Raw genomic sequence first — 16,430 nt, 5'->3', positions numbered from 1 at the left:
CGACCGAAATACTTTACTAATCGAGTCTTTTTTTTTCTCTTACGCTTGAGTATGCTCAGGAATAGAACCCTTTCATTTTTCAGGGTCTGATTCGATGTGGTTTAATTGTTATTAAATAAACAAAAATAATAATTAATAAATATTTATTAAAAAAAAATTATGAGGCGTGCACTTTTGGATTTTCCAAACTATTTAAGTATTAACACATGCAATTTTGTTGTGTACTTAGTTAAAAAATTTCATTTGAATCGGTTAAGTAATTTTTGAGATATAAGTGTCAAGAAATGAACAATATCAGCAAGTTTATCAGGGCCAGCTGCAGCGTATGAGCGTAACGAACAATCCTATACAATCTAAACATTTGTATGGTAGGTCACTTTATAGAATATAGATACCTAAACCAAAACATTTTTAAGTTAATTGAGCGCTTAGCGGAAAAATCTCCTTTTGTCAGAGAATTTACTAAAAAGGCGTTTAGCTGATTTTTTAATTTTTAAGAAACTTAATAACTAGGAAATATTTTTCTTCAGATATAGGTAATTAGGATATAAGCAATGAAGTCATGATTGTGTTATTTAAAATTTATATATGCTGAATAAGTTATTGAAAGAGGATTATCATCATCAGCCCATATACGTTCCCACTGCTGGGACACGGGCCTCCTATGAGGGTACAGGCCATAATCCACCACGCTGGCCAAGTGCGTGTTGGCGGATGACACAATATGTCGTCGAACTTTTGATTCTTCGACATGTCGGTTTCCTCACGATGTTTTCCTTCACCGTTCGAGCAGTGGTGATGTTACAACATGCGCAGATAAATTGAAAAATCAATTTATTCCCTGCGCGGCGGGCGCTCGCCCGGTTCGAACCCCGGACTTATGGATTCGAAGTCCGAGGTCTCACCACTGAGCCACCACTGCTGTTGTGAAAGAGGATTAGTTAAATAATTATTGTAATTAGGGAAAAATTATAAATGTACGCGCGTACCAAGCAAGGCGTTCAACTATTAATTGTCATCAAAATATGTATTATCACAGACTAATGTATTATGATCTTTTACATTATGACGGCTTTATTGCACGCCTCATAAGCGAAGCGTTGAGGTGGGTACTACTGTCACTTCGCGCAAAACATCTGATTTTTCAAACTTAAAATGTCTTTATGTATCATACATTGCACTTGTAAGATAATACATACACACACATATTAAGAAAAAACACTATTTTTAACATTCATGATATTTTTTATGTCATTTTTGTTATTTAAACTAGTTAAAAAACAGTTTAAAAAAGTTCTGTCTTGGACGTCCGTGTGTCTGTATGTGCGGAGGATTTTCTTGTTAACACGATAGCGACCGAAATACTTTACTAATCGAGTCTTTTTTTTTCTCTTACGCTTGAGTATGCTCAGGAATAGAACCCTTTCATTTTTCAGGGTCTGATTCGATGTGGTTTAATTGTTATTAAATAAACAAAAATAATAATTAATAAATAATTATTAAAAAAAAATTATGAGGCGTGCACTTTTGGATTTTCCAAATTATTTCTAAATTTCGCCAACCTCCCAAATTATCCTGGTATTGTGCTGGTAGTACTGTAGATGTGACAACCAAAGATTTTGTATTTCGTTTCGCCTAATATCTAAGCTAATATCATTATAATCTTTGGTGATAACCACGGTGACAACCATGGTGAAAACATGGTGAAAACACACGTTATCATAATATCTATGCACAACACGTATCTTTTTAAAAAACCGGAAAAGTGCGAGTGGAAATCGCGCACGAAGGGTTCAAAAATGTAATTAATAATATATAATTAATTCAAAAATTCTAATCAGATGTTCTTTGTTAAAAAATTAGCTCGATCTTACCTGCCAACAGTACGAAGATTTTGCTTCCCAAGTCCGTATTCCTCGATATGGACCAAAACGAACGCCACGAGGTAGTACAACTCTTGTAAATACTCCTAACCCTGCCCCTTTTCATTGAAATTATAAAAAGTAGTACAATAATGACTTGTTCTTGATTAACAATTTTCATACTTTATATAATTAAATTGTTTTTTAAAGTGAAACTTTAATACATCGTCTCAAACTTTTTGGTCTGTGTAGCGCATGTCGCGTGTATCGCGGATGCCGAGTAGGCGAGTAGGTATAAGTACCTACTCGGCAGCCGACCGTCACGCGACATGCGCTACACAAACCAGTGTTCGGAACCGTTCGAACAGTTTCACTTTTACCGTGGTTTCATAAAACCACACAACATTTTTTAAATACAACATTATGTTTTTCTTTTCTTTCTTTCTCGTCGCAAAGAGCGATTTTATGTTATGACTAGCTGCTCCGCGCGGTTTCACCCCCGTGGCTCCACCCCTGTTGGTCGTAGCGCGATGATATATGGCCTATAACCTTCCTCGATAAATGGGCTATCTAACACCGAAAGAATTTTTTAAATCGGACCAGTAGTTCCCGAGATTAGCGCGTTCAAACAAACAAACAAACAAACTAACTCTTCAGCTTTATAATATTAGTATAGATTTACGTGGACCTAAAGGAGGCATAATCTCATTTTGTTTTGAAAATTATAAATTGGCATTAACTTTTATAATGTGAAGAATTAAAAGTAATACCTACCTGGTATAGAAGAAGAAGTAATGTGCAGAAAAGATGATGGTGTAGTTAGAACTGCTGCTGGTTTATGTTCACATACTTTTTTATCTGGTAGTATCTATTGAAGTAAAGATGTAGCAAATAATAAAATATTTGTTTTAAATGCCATTCATTGAAAATAAATTATTCTATGAATACCATACTTCAATTACCGTTTCGTCGGGAATCACTAATTGTGGTCCGTGTAAAGAACAATATTCATAAACATAGTCAGCACATTCAAAGCAAACTGGTGATAAAAATTAAAATTGAAATAAAAGCTAAAGGAGGAAACTAATGTATGAAATGGCGTAAGTAGTTATAAATATATCTCACATATAGTGTTACCAATATTGTACTCGTTTATTGTATTCATATTTCTTTTCGCGGCGTATTATTTTAGATAGATAGCTCCTCTAATTAAATAATCATAGATAGAAGTGATAGAACATAAAAATTGAGAATAAAAATTTTAAATTTAATTTCTCGGAAATATAGTAAAAACTGCTTCCGATTTAAACGGAACTAGTATTTTTTTTTTACAAAGAATATTAAGCGAGATAGCCCGGCCACAACATTGAGGCATGACGACAGTATCCATAAATGATCGTATTAGTGTTTTTAAGGGAAAATGTATCATAAATAAATTAAATATAGTGACTTAGAAATCTTAAAAACATTAAGATTAATGAGATTATCAATAAAATAAAACATTGAAATTCTGCAGTTGGCCATTTTGACTAAAACACGCGTGACGTCACGCTTAAGTAAACAACTCACGTCAGATGTATTTTGTTGTTATGAATATGTTGAGAATACGCATTTTTATTTATTTTCTATTGTTTCACGTATGCTTTATAGACTCAGAACAGAAATATAATTGCGAATTCACGAATACGTGGTTCGGGGTTTTCCGAGCCAACTTTATACAATCATTTCTTATTATTTCTCGCTTGAAATAATTACTAACACATTTTGGAGCATTATTTTTATGTGGATTCACACTGCAATACTGCACACCACTTATAAACTTTGAAATTCGTTTCTATAACACATATTAAATAAATATTTTTTTAATTTTCTTCGCAATGCGTACAAATAATTACGTACTTACTAAAAAGTGACGTCACGCCTACGCCATGACACCTGCGAGCTGTTTTGGCACAGTTAATAAATATTTTTTGAAAAATGGCTTTTATCTTCGTTAAATTTAAGTATATAACCGAAATATAGGGTTTTTCTTGTATAGTAAACGTATATATACATTATGGAAGAGGATTTCAAAATCTTTCGTCATGCTTAAAAACTTTAAAATAGAATAAATAAATAAATAAATATTTCGGGACAATTTTCACACACAGCACGATCTGATCCCATAATAAGCTTTCGCTTGTGTTATGAAAACCAGATGGCTGATAAACATACATTTATAATCTTATATATAAAAATGAATCGCAAAATGTGTTGGTAAGCGCATAACTCGAGAACGGCTGAACCGATTTCGATAATTCTTTTTTTATTATATTCCTTGAAGTACGAGGATGGTTCTTATGTAGAGAAAACGTAAATATGTACCACGGGCGAAGCCGGGGCGGACCGCTAGTTTTAGATAAATACTTATAATAGATAATTAACACCCAGACACAGAGCAAACATATCTATGTTCATCACACAAATGTTTGCCCCGGGTGTGCCCACGGCCTGTGGCTTGGAAGGCAGGGGGCAGGGTCACTACGTGCTACGTGTATAAGTAAAAGCTTCTTGGTCACTACCTTGGCCTTGGTCACTACTCACTACCAACCACGCCAACTGGCCAGTCAAGAAAAGTATCTTTAATAATTTTAACCACAATTTTAACCTTAAATATGTATGATATATATATTTTTTAAAGTTAAAGTTCTTAATTATAGAGATCATAGCTCTACTTACAACTTACAATCAACTATCATAAATCCCTGTGTTTTATCACGGACTAATAATAATATACTACGCAAAGAGTAAAGTAATACATACGATACTACCTTAGGATACTACGTATACAAGTTTTATTGTGGTTCTATCCTTTGGTTGCGTTGCGTAACTTACTCTGTGGTGGTAGCCATTCTTTATCTCTATGAATTTATTCTTGATTATCTATGCTTTGGATATTTGTCATTGTGTATGTGTGATACTGATAGAATCTGACTATCTGACTATTGATTACAATAATTTACATTGATCTTTACAATAACTTTAAGTTATTCGTAAGCGATTATTAATTTCTAGTTCCCATAAAATAGACGAGTAAATGTAAAAAATGAGTTTTTCTATTGACGAAGTCAACTTTTTAGTTTACCGTTACTTACAAGAATCGGGTAAAGATATTTGTCACAGTTTAGCGTTATGCATTTCCAAAGAATATTCCAAATAAAACACTTTGTTTTCAGGTTTTCATCATTCTGCGTATACTTTTGGCATTGAATCACACATTTCTCAAAGTAATATTAATGGTGCTTTAGTACCACCGGCAGCTTTGCTGAATATACTTCAGAAAGGTTTGCAATATACCGAAGCAGAAATTACAATTGGCGAAGATGGTATTTACATAATTGATTGTTAGAAAAAGTGTACTTATCATATTTTTTAATAAATTGTAATTAAAATTATACTTATATTCATAGGTTCAGAAACACGTCTCACTGAGAGTTTAAGCTTGATTGATGCTGTTACACCCGATATAGTGGCTGCAAGACAAAATGCTCACAATGCTCAAAAACAGGCTATTAAGGAAACAGGATCAGGCAGTGAACAAAATGGTGTTGATGTATGGGTTACTTTTTTGTCTAACATCATGACACTGTGAAATACATTTATTGGTCCCAAGTGTGCAATATTTAGTTAAAATTTTCTTAATACATAGTTAATTTAATACACCAATTTTCCCTACTGTTTGCTTGTCAGTCTGCTGGCCGCTGTATATATATATTTATATATATATAAGCGTAGTGTTGGTGTTACTGTGAATGTCCTAAATGCAGTGTGGCGTATTTACAAACTATACATAGCCAGAACGCAACCATAGGAAACTGCTTGTGTATACTTTGTAATGCTGTTTTTAAGTTTGTTATTACAAAATATACACGAAGTTTGCGTACTGATCGTGTATACTTTGTAACGCGGATGCTTGCTTCTTCTTTCCAAACTATACACGATCAGTAGGCAAAATATAACTAAATATACCTACTACACCACTTACGCTTGAGCGAAATAATAAATAGGCGTAGGCAATCAAAGACTTGTAAAGTAATCTATCTACTTTTATTCTTCTTGATTGATTCAGTAAAATATGGAATAAAAATATTATTAGGTGAGCTTAGAAAAATAAATAGGTAACAGATATAAGGGTTACCTATGGGTTAGGGTAGGTTCGTGTTTTTTTTTAACTACACAAAAATAGCCGTCGCCTCGCAACCGTCTTCTTCTGGACTTATTAGATTCTTACATTTTAGCACTATTGTCAATTGTAAGTCGTGCAGTATAGTCGGGAACGAAGACACAAGCATCCTCGATACAAAAAATATACAATCAGTACGCAACATTACATACACAATACACATGCATTTTAATAATAGATTTCAAAACAGCAATTCAATAATATAAACGCGAGCAATGGAAAGACGCCGCGCTTACTCCGAAACATACACGATTAGTCCGCATGCGTACTGGCGCTGTATATTTTGGAGCGCTATTCTTACTTACTTCACTACAAAGTATACGCGAGTACTTGCGTACTGCTGTTGTATAGATTGGAAGAACTTTGTGAAAAAGTTATTTCCAAACTATACGTGATTAGTTTCACACCGTTGCGTACTTGCCTTGTATAGTTTGGAAAGACGCTGCAGTGTGTGCACTTTGATTACTGTTAACATTCACCAAGATAGTTGGATAATGACCATTATTTATATACCCTGGTGACTGTTATCATACCCATAGACAACTTGGTCAATGTTGATTATGAGGAATATCATAATGTCTGCCTGATGATATAAAAAATATAGATATTATTGATTGCTTGGCTTGACTATAATATTTGGAATATACTTTCCGAATTTGTCATTAGAATTGATGACACTTTCTCGCTTTACGAACAAACAATGGTGTTTGTTAACATACATATAATACATAACATACATCATACAATAGATAAATGAAGCATTTTAATCTGAAACATCATCATATTATGCTGAAGCCGAACTTAAGACTCCAGTATATTATCTCGTTTCCATGGGATTTTCAGGCTAAAAACTATCCTTAGATGTACTTTCGTTGGTCTCAAAATATTTTTCTGCCAAGTTTCATAGTAATCGGTTCAGTGATTTAATTGTAAAGAAGAGACAGACAGACTTAATTTTGAATTTTTGATATTAATATTTTTATTGTAACATTAAAAACAGTTTATACTTTTGCCTCAGTTTGACAGAAAATTAATTGAATATAATGTACTGCCTAGGCTACAACATGTAGTGCAGCATCCACAACTGGTGGAGCTGAAACGCCAAGTGCACCAGAGCCAATAGAAGGAGACCAATCCATTGATATTCCCCCAAGCAAAGCCACAGTGCTCAGAGGACATGAATCTGAAGTGTTCATTTGTGCATGGAATCCTAGTACTGACCTTTTGGCTAGTGGATCAGGGGATAGTACTGCAAGGTATGTATAGTTTCACTTTACACTTATTTGTAACTTTTATTTTTATATATACTTTCCGTGAATTTTTTTAATAATTGCTTCTATGTATAGTGTATACTTAATATTGAACTCTTATTACAGAATATGGGATATGTCAGACAACCCAACAAGTATTCCAAATCAGTTAATATTGAGACATTGTATTCAAAGAGGTGGAGCTGAAGTACCAAGCAACAAGGATGTTACTTCTTTAGATTGGAATGTTAGTAAATTTTCTTGTTTTTATCCAAATCAAGAACCTATTACAACTATTATTAAAAATCATGCAGTAAAGTTATTGAAATGTTGCAATGATCATATTGATTTAACTTTTTATTTTTTATTTCAGTGTGATGGTCACCTATTAGCGACTGGTTCGTATGATGGCTATGCTCGTATTTGGACTACTGATGGTAAACTTGCTTCTACTCTAGGTCAGCACAAAGGACCAATTTTTGCTTTAAAGTGGAACAAAAGGGGAAATTACATTTTGAGTGCTGGGGTAAATATAAATTATTTTCATATAATTTAGGGCCGATTTTTCAATGCTTGGATAAAACTTATCTGTCCAATAAAGTATTACTTGATAATATTATAATATCACGTAAACTGTCAAGTACGGGCAATTAGAATATGTTTTAAAATGGTAGTTTTATACATTAACCCATTGACCACCGAGCGGCCCGATCGGGCCGAGACACAATAGATTTTCTATTGTGTCTGTGATCCGAGGACTGACGGATTAATCGACGAATAAGTTTTAACCAAGGATTGAAAAATCAGCCCTTAGTTAATTAATTTGATAATACTCAATTCTACTGCTCATAATACTTGATATACCTGACCTGATCAAACAATAAAAGAAAGAAAGCATAATATGATTTATTGTTGCAGGTGGATAAGACAACTATTATTTGGGATGCAGCTTCAGGGCAATGCACTCAGCAATTTTCCTTCCACAAAGCACCTGCACTAGATGTTGATTGGCAAACAAATACATCATTTGCTTCCTGCTCAACTGATCAGAGCATTCAAGTGTGCAAGTTACATGTTGATAAACCAATTAAGAGCTTCTTGGGTCACACAGTAAGTTTAGATGTATTCATTATTTATGTTTTTAGTACCTCTTGTATCAAATTTAAATTCTTAAAATCTTACAGAGAATTATTTTGAGAAACATAATGTGTTTTTCAGTCATTTTGCATGACTTTTTCAATGTCATTGTAAAATTATAATATTATTATATTCTTTCAGAATGAAGTTAATGCTATAAAGTGGGATCCTCAAGGACAACTGCTTGCTTCTTGTTCTGATGATATGACTTTGAAAATTTGGTCTATGAAACAAGATACATGTGTACATGATTTACAAGCTCACTCAAAAGAAATCTATACAATAAAATGGTCACCTACAGGCCCTGGGACACAAAACCCTAACATGAATTTAATTTTGGCTAGTGCATCATTTGACTCTACAGTACGTCTTTGGGATGTTGAAAAAGGTGCATGTGTGCACACACTCACAAAGCACACAGAACCAGTATACAGTGTAGCTTTTTCACCAGATGGAAAATTCTTAGCCAGTGGCTCTTTTGATAAATGTGTTCATATTTGGTCTACGCAATCAGGATCCCTTGTACATTCTTATAAGGGTACTGGTGGTATATTTGAAGTGTGCTGGAATTCTCGCGGTACAAAAGTAGGTGCGAGTGCTAGTGATGGAAGTGTATTTGTGTTAGATTTGCGTAAATTATAGTTAATGCCTTACACTTAATTGTTTAAATAAACAATGGACTTAAAGGATTAAACAGTATGTAGTGTTAAGCACAATATATAAAAATAATTTCAGTGTTATAGTTATAATTATTATTGTAGAGATGCTTTTGTATCTCATACTTAAGCTATTTCAGCCTACATGAAGTTTGATAATTATATTGTAATATACATTAGAATTAAAGAAACTTAGAAATTCATAATATGTGTTTAGTGACTATGAGTCAAAGTTAATGATGCTTTGGAACTGTTCAAGTATAAAGTGAGCAATAATGATTACTTTCATATTGCTTATTTTTTATCGCAGTTGGCAGTTAGCAGCAGCCTAAGGATTAAGGCTAATAAAGTGATATCTCAGATGATTTTAAACAGCTCAGTGATTAATTGGTTTCCAAAGAGCTCAAAAAATAACTTGAGTGCTTGGTTTAGTAATAATTTCTGAAGTTTGGTAGAATGCATAGTAAAGTTTGCGATTTTACCTAATCTTATCCATAACTAAGACCATTTTGAGAAATCTAAGAGACATGAAAAAATCTTTTTTGTCTCATTTTTCAGAAAAATCTTTGTTTTATGATGATATAATATGGAAGAATAGTTTTTTATAGATTTTGCTTTAATTATCAAAAGGATAAAAAATGGTAAAAGTACTTTATAAAGGATTACAGAATACCTGAACAGCTCCCTTATATTAGAATAACAGAGACCAGAAGGGCTAGCACGAAAACTATCGGCAAAGTATTGGTATCATAATTGTGAGGATGACATCATTATTAAATTAAAAATATTGTAACTTTATTTTATGCACAGGAGGTGCGATTTTCAAATTCAATTCCTTTATCATTCAGAATGCTCTCAATGATGATAAGAATACTTGAGAATAATTATAGTTTTCGTACCGACTGTCCATTATTACTTTATTACAGTAACAATCAGGTGAAAATAAGAAAATTTTTGATCTTGTTGGTGACCCATATTTATCTCAATAAAATAGATAGGTATTAATAACTGTTTCTGCATCTTATTTTTGTCCTTTTCAGAAAATAAATTAAATATCTTATGCATTTATGCTTTTAATAGTTGAAACAAACAAACGAAAAATAATAAACAGAAGAAACTTATAATAAAATGTATTTATTAATTTTCAATTTTCTACATTATCATACTTCCATTGGTCTTTTGTATGCTAACATATCTTCATGTTTATATATTATAGAATGAAGCTTTTCATACATGAATTTGAAAAAGAATAATAAGTTGTCATATTGTCCATTATAAGGTATACACTGTGAGTGGGGTTCTTCACTATGTACTGGAGAATTAATGGTAAGCTCTGTTGTATAGCCAACATCACAACCCCAAGCACAAATATGCAATTCTAATAGAAACTGGTGTAAAGCTTCAACTGTAGACAAATACCACCTTGGACTCCCTTTTTGATGTCGCCAAAATTGAGATACTCTATTTTGTACTACCACTTTTGGTATAACTTGTAATCTACTATCAGCATATATACCTCGACTCTGGTTCCATGTGCTATCTATTAATATTAATCTATCTATAGGTAGAATGTCTGAATGATATATTTTATTTTCGTCTTTATTGTTATGGAAGACTTTTCTCATCAATGTACCAACATTATAACCTTGTGGTAGTTCAGCAAGGAGGTTATCTGCATAGGATACACTATTCCCTTTACCTGTATACAATTCTGTTACAGTACAGGCATCTGTTCCTGGAAAAAGAAGAACTACTCTTTCTTCCTTTTCGTAGCTAGGTATTTCGGGATACGTAAAAACTCTCACATCGTTTGGAGCTAATACAGCTGCATGAGCAGCAGTGCTTTTACCATCAATCTCCCGCTTATGTTTAATTATATCCACTTTTATAGGTAACTGTAAATAAATCAAATCATGTAGATTTAAATGACTGCATATTTATATAAATTTTAATAATAAAAAAGGTCTTACTTTACATGAAGGTATTTTACTTTCTAATTCAGAAATGGGTACAAAACAAGTGTAGCAAAAATACATGCGTGATTTACCACATCGTGGACATTGACTACGCCTTTCTAAAGTGCTTAGAATTTCGGTATTCGTTATTTTTAAGCCATCAAAAGGATTTTCATCTCTCCTCCTCGCTTCAGGACTTTTTGGATTCATATTGAAAACTTTACTAGTGATTAATTTCATAAATTTAGAATCATTGCGCTGGTAATAAAATTAATAATAGTTATTTTTACAGAGCTGTGATATAAATTAATAATTTATACAATATTTATATAAAAATTAAAAATAATGCTGCATTAAAATAAAATGAAATGAATATATGATGCTCCGCTAGGAGTACTAGTGTTCTGTGATATGATGATTGATGAATACAGAATATTGAAGTCTCGGATTGAAGTTGGTTCTCATCAGTCACTGTCAGACAGTCACACCACAGATTAGGTATTAGTACGAGTAAGTCACACGAAATTTATGTCTCTGAAGCTGAACCTGCTGAAGTTTGAAATATTTTGAAAGTTGCAGATTAACAATTACTATTCTGTGGTAAAGTACTGCTGTGTACTGGTGGCGTGTAATAACATCTGATTGTGTCCTGAATTTTTTCAGGATTTGTCACATGATTTATTTATACTGAGCGACATTAATTAATCATAAAAAAAATGCTTCACATAAATGTGGTGTTTCGAATAGAAACATCACTTTAAAATCTTATTTAAAATACATATAATATTTTTTTAATTTTCTCAAATACTATTTGAAGAAACACTATGCCAATAAATTTTATTAACTTAGTTTATTAACCTCCTAAGGACCAATGGCCTCATATAAGTACATAAACACCATCACCATTACAACCCAAAGCACCAAAAAGTTTTAACTAAATTACCAACCACCGTCCTCATCCGATGACAAAATCGAAAATTCGAAATATCTTAAAAAATACCGCGCTTTTCTGCCTATGATCACTGTGTAACGCGATTGGCTGAATTGAACTATTAGGTTTGGTAGGTAAATGGGTTATCCAATCACAGAATTTTAAAATACTTTAGTTAAAGTTTTTAAAATGGCTGGTCAACGTAACAGAGGTAAGTTAAATCGTTAATTATCATATTAATCTCTCACTTGATTTTCATTTGGTATTGAAAAATAAATAGTAAAAACAGTACAGGAACGTATTTTAATTAAATTTAACGAAACAATTCATATTAATTTTTTAAATTCACGGATAATTTTTATGTGATCATGTGAGAACATTGGTCGTTACTTACAACATTATTTTCATTTTTTTTGTACTCAGTTGAAGACATTGGTAGTCAATGACTATAAAACATTTAAATAGTTAATAATTTATTTTGTTGTTTTACAGTAATTTTGAGTATAATTGTCCTGTTTTATGATTATAATTTATTTAAACTGTCAACAGGAATTACTATTGCAATCAAAATAAACAGTTATCTTCCTTATTTTTTCAGTTATTCGTGACGATTTCCTATCATCGATTTCCTAGCCGACTGACGGAGATTTTATTCCTAGTGATGAAGACTTAGGAGACCCACCATTTGTTCCAAATCGATTTTTAGTTAGCTCATTGATATTTCAAGTTCCTAATATTGTACTTCCAATGTTTTTATTTCTTTTTTTAACATATGTTCAGATAGTTTAGATATTTTATTACCTAATATGTAGTAAACTTACACATTTAGAATTTAAGAAAAACTGTTTTTAATTATTTTGTATACTTTTTAGAGGTTATTGTATGATCTCATATGTTATAACATAAGTAAATAAAAAAATCTACAAGTAAAACCTTATTTTAATAAAAAGATTTTTGGATTCACTTAGGTCTGATGTGATCACATGGGAACAAAATAAATCGAGTTTTTTTTTCAGAAATGTATTCTATAAGCTATATTTTACACAGATAAAAAATCCCACAAGTAAATTTTAACTCTAACAATAAAAAAAACAAAAAAATACCATTGGGTGGCAGGTCTGTTGTATTTTTATGTACTCAGGTGAGAACAATGGGTGGTAATGCAGAATAGGATTTTTTTAGCTTGGTCCTTAGGAGGTTAATTACTAGCGGACCGCCCCGGCTTCGCCCGTGGTACATATTTCGCAATAAAAGGTAGCCTATGTTCTTTCTCAGGGTCTAAAGATTGTCTGTGCCAAATTTCATCAAAATCGGTCCAGTAGTTTATGCGTGAAAACCATACATACATACATACAAACCAACCAATATTCGTCGCAGCTTTAGTTTATTTGTCGCTTAGCCAAATTCATAGCGCTCCAGTTATAAAACAGTATCTCATCATCAGTCGCTTTCTCAGTTCATTTCATTTAGGCCGGGTAGACGTTGTTAGGTCCTATTGCCCCTTTTGCACATTATTTTTATCTTCTCATATCTTCTTATATATGATCCTTTCTTGTATTTTAAATAAAAAGGTTTAATTATTTTTAAGCTATTGCATAGCTTCTATTGCGGGCCTTGAGCGCGGGGACCGAATCCAGAAATTCCGTAACGAAAAAACCTCACGCTCCCCACTCCGAAGGGGACGGGCACGCAGGTGTGGCTTGAAGGCATAGCATGCAATATGCAATAGCTTTACCGCGGCAGTCCCCGAGTGCCACACGTCTTTTATATATTTTTTTCATAGATCTATCTAGATTACACAATCCAAAGAGTAGTAAAGTGGTAGTAAATACTACTGACACAACTATTGTTGTAAATAAATAATAAATATATTTAATAATTTTATAAACTAAATATTTTTACGACACTTTCAAAATTTACTGTACGTGTGTAGACCGAACCATTAACTATAGAAAATCGACTTGACATTATACATATTCGTATAGAACAGTCAGGTTTCTATTTTATCTATTTTCGTTATTACGTCAAAAAGTGTAGTGGATGAATTTGTGGTTTTGTAATTTTAATGCGTTGAATTTATGATAAAAACTAAAGGTAATTTATGTTGTTTATAATTTCATGCGACATTTTTTTCTTTATCTATCTAAAGAGATGTTTTATACAATCATTTTAAATAAATATGTCTAAGACAATGACGCCATTTTGTCGCGCCGGCTGATCGGAATTTATTATTTTTGTAGGATTACTTTATTTTTTGCATCCAAAGTAAGGACATAATAACAATATTTGTTACTTGTATTTTTTCTCTAGACTGTAGATTATATTCCTTGGATCAAAGCTTGAGTTTTTTCCGGCATGATCTTATCGATTATAGATTTTTCCTGTCTCCTTCTAAAACAACATTTTTAAATAGATTTGTATAATATTATTTACCTACATCAATGAATATTATTTATTTACTTTCTATGCTGTGTGCTAGACATTGGAGTTTAAATGTTACTATTACATTTTAATTTTTAAGCATTATCAAATAATAAAAATAGATTTTGTTCTATTAATTATGTACATAATATATAAACATTGTTATTGTTTTATTTAGAATATTATTTTATAAATTTATAAATTGTGTGCGTTATTTAATTGTAAAAAAAATATAAGCATTTTTTTTTGGATACATTATTGAAATTTTATTTTCAGAAAAAGAAATGATTATAGTTATGTTATAATAATGACAATATCAATGAAGGAACAAGAGCATGTGCCTGGGGAGGTAATAATTTTATATCTATAGGTTTATTTTTAGAATTATTGTGTATCTTATTTATTTAGAGAAGAAAATGTCTGCAAAATAATTATCTTTTTCAAGTGATAGATTATGATTGCTAATTGTTATTATTTTAGTATTTGTGTGTTTGTAATTTCCAATTTACTTATAGATGGTATTCCCCGAGGCAAAACTAAAGGCATTAGAAGAAAAAATCTCACATCCTCGATGGGTAGTACCTGTTCTACCAGAGCAGGAGTTAGAGGCGTTACTTAATGCTGCTACAGAATTGGCAACCAAAGGTTTGAAGTGAAAAAATTTTGTAGTGAAATTTTTATAACATAGCATATTAATATATAATATGATAATTAATACGATAATTATTATATTAAAAATTATTCTGCCTCCACATATTTTCCAAAGATTTTTTTAAGTATTTATTGGCTAATAACATATTTTAGGTGAAGATGTAAACAATCTGCTTTGTCAGCGGTTCTATAATGATGCTCTAACATTATCATTTACAAAAATTCTAACTGATGATGCAGTTTCATCCTGGAAGAATAACATACAGCAATGTGTGCGTTCCAACTGTGAGAAACTTGTTAAATTGTGTGCCATGAAATTGGATGATCCTAGATTTTTGAATCTCCTGTCAATGGCATTTAATCCTAATAATAAGTAAGTGATATGTATATAATCATAGTATTGTTAGATTTTTTCTGTTTTTAGCCTATTTGAACTTGTTATGATTAATTGATTATTTTCTTAGTGGGCAACAATGCTTCCTCGTAATCTTTGATGGTGATTAAATGTTTAGTGGTTTATTGGTAACTTTATAATGTATTTGTGTGTGAAAAGGCCTTCCTCATTGCTATCTATTTTCTATTTTATATGTATCCTAGATCATAAATTTCCATTTAAATTATGTTTGTAGTTTTGTAATTTTAACAATGCTCTGCATGCAATTGGTTATGCAGCTTGTGGTGGTCATCTTGTACGGGCGTATTACCCGTGGTCCCCCCGCTTTGTCCCACTGTGGGTCTACGGGTAATAATTTTTCCCCGTGGACCCACTGCTATAGTTTAAACTAGAATATCTTTGAACTGTCATTTTCAGTGGGACCACGGGTAATTAATCTCATAATTTCTTTCCCCGTAGTCCCAATGTAGAAGTATACACCAGTTGGGTATTTACAAGCATTTTTATGCCCACTTTTGCCATTTATTACACATATTTGGTCTACGAGCTATTGTTTTACCTGATAGAAAATTGAATATAAATCTATAAATTACTCATTAAATTTTTAATTTTTAAACTATTTTTTAAACCCTGAATGCATTTTCTAATGGACTGTCCTTTTTTGTTTGAAAATTGGATAAATATATTAATATTGTAACTAATCAATGTGACTGATTATAATAAAAAATAATTAGAAATAAAACCAAATTTTTATTATTTTTATAATTTTATTTTAATTTATCCGAACAAACGGATATTCCAAAATAAAAAATCACATATTCGTAACCGTTAAAGAACTCGATATAATTTTATTGATTTTATTAGAGCAATGAAAAAACATTTAGCCCTTCTATTATTCATTCCATAGTAATACCATCGTACATAGTCCATACTTTATTAATAGCTTTCCGC

At 31.8% G+C, this 16,430-nt stretch overlaps 3 protein-coding genes across 5 annotated transcripts in view; 2 read left to right on the top strand and 1 right to left on the bottom strand.

Annotated features, from left to right (window-relative positions):
- The first annotated feature begins 4,789 nt into the window (after positions 1-4,789).
- Positions 4,790-10,132, top strand: ebi (transducin beta like ebi). Its single transcript, XM_089714507.1, has 8 exons — positions 4,790-5,005; positions 5,078-5,227; positions 5,312-5,454; positions 7,141-7,340; positions 7,461-7,581; positions 7,708-7,860; positions 8,253-8,444; positions 8,613-10,132. The coding sequence occupies exons 1-8, from the start codon at positions 4,948-4,950 to the stop codon at positions 9,111-9,113; spliced, it is 1,518 nt and encodes a 505-aa protein (XP_089570633.1). The 5' UTR covers positions 4,790-4,947; the 3' UTR covers positions 9,114-10,132.
- A 109-nt stretch (positions 10,133-10,241) lies between these two features.
- LOC149489760 (tRNA-uridine aminocarboxypropyltransferase 1) lies at positions 10,242-11,452 on the bottom strand. The gene is made up of 2 exons (XM_089714977.1): positions 11,098-11,452; positions 10,242-11,022 (listed from the first exon to the last, which is right to left on the bottom strand). Exons 1-2 carry the CDS (start codon positions 11,320-11,322, stop codon positions 10,288-10,290), a joined length of 960 nt encoding a protein of 319 aa, XP_089571103.1. The 5' UTR covers positions 11,323-11,452; the 3' UTR covers positions 10,242-10,287.
- A 2,584-nt stretch (positions 11,453-14,036) lies between these two features.
- faf (ubiquitin carboxyl-terminal hydrolase-like faf) overlaps positions 14,037-16,430 on the top strand; it is a 37,535-nt gene continuing 35,141 nt past the window's right edge. For 2 of the 3 annotated variants that reach the window (XM_089714516.1, XM_089714515.1), the window contains exons 1-4: positions 14,037-14,107; positions 14,711-14,783; positions 14,950-15,079; positions 15,239-15,458. In XM_089714516.1, coding sequence (XP_089570642.1) covers positions 14,742-14,783; positions 14,950-15,079; positions 15,239-15,458 — 392 coding nt within the window. In that variant the 5' untranslated portion in view covers positions 14,037-14,107; positions 14,711-14,741. The remainder of the gene's footprint in view (positions 14,108-14,710; positions 14,784-14,949; positions 15,080-15,238; positions 15,459-16,430) is intronic. The other variant, XM_089714517.1, reaches the window with a different exon arrangement.

The sequence above is a fragment of the Colias philodice genome, chromosome 3, assembly GCF_061535455.1.
Source record: "Colias philodice isolate Cphi_HAF_F1 chromosome 3, ilColPhil1 Martin Lab GWU primary, whole genome shotgun sequence".
Lineage (NCBI taxonomy): Eukaryota > Metazoa > Arthropoda > Insecta > Lepidoptera > Pieridae > Colias > Colias philodice.
Note: the sequence above shows the minus strand (reverse complement) of the source record. Positions and strands in the feature narration are given on the sequence as shown.

Coding starts and splice junctions, on each gene's coding strand:
- ebi (XM_089714507.1), top strand. CDS start 4,948: ATGAGTTTTTCTATTGACGAAGTCAACTTTTTAGTTTACCGTTACTTA. Junction 7,861..8,252: donor ATTACATTTTGAGTGCTGGG/GTAAATATAAAT, acceptor TTATTGTTGCAG/GTGGATAAGACAACTATTAT. Junction 8,445..8,612: donor AGAGCTTCTTGGGTCACACA/GTAAGTTTAGAT, acceptor ATATTCTTTCAG/AATGAAGTTAATGCTATAAA.
- LOC149489760 (XM_089714977.1), bottom strand. CDS start 11,322: ATGAAATTAATCACTAGTAAAGTTTTCAATATGAATCCAAAAAGTCCT. Junction 11,023..11,097: donor GTAAAATACCTTCATGTAAA/GTAAGACCTTTT, acceptor ATTTATTTACAG/TTACCTATAAAAGTGGATAT.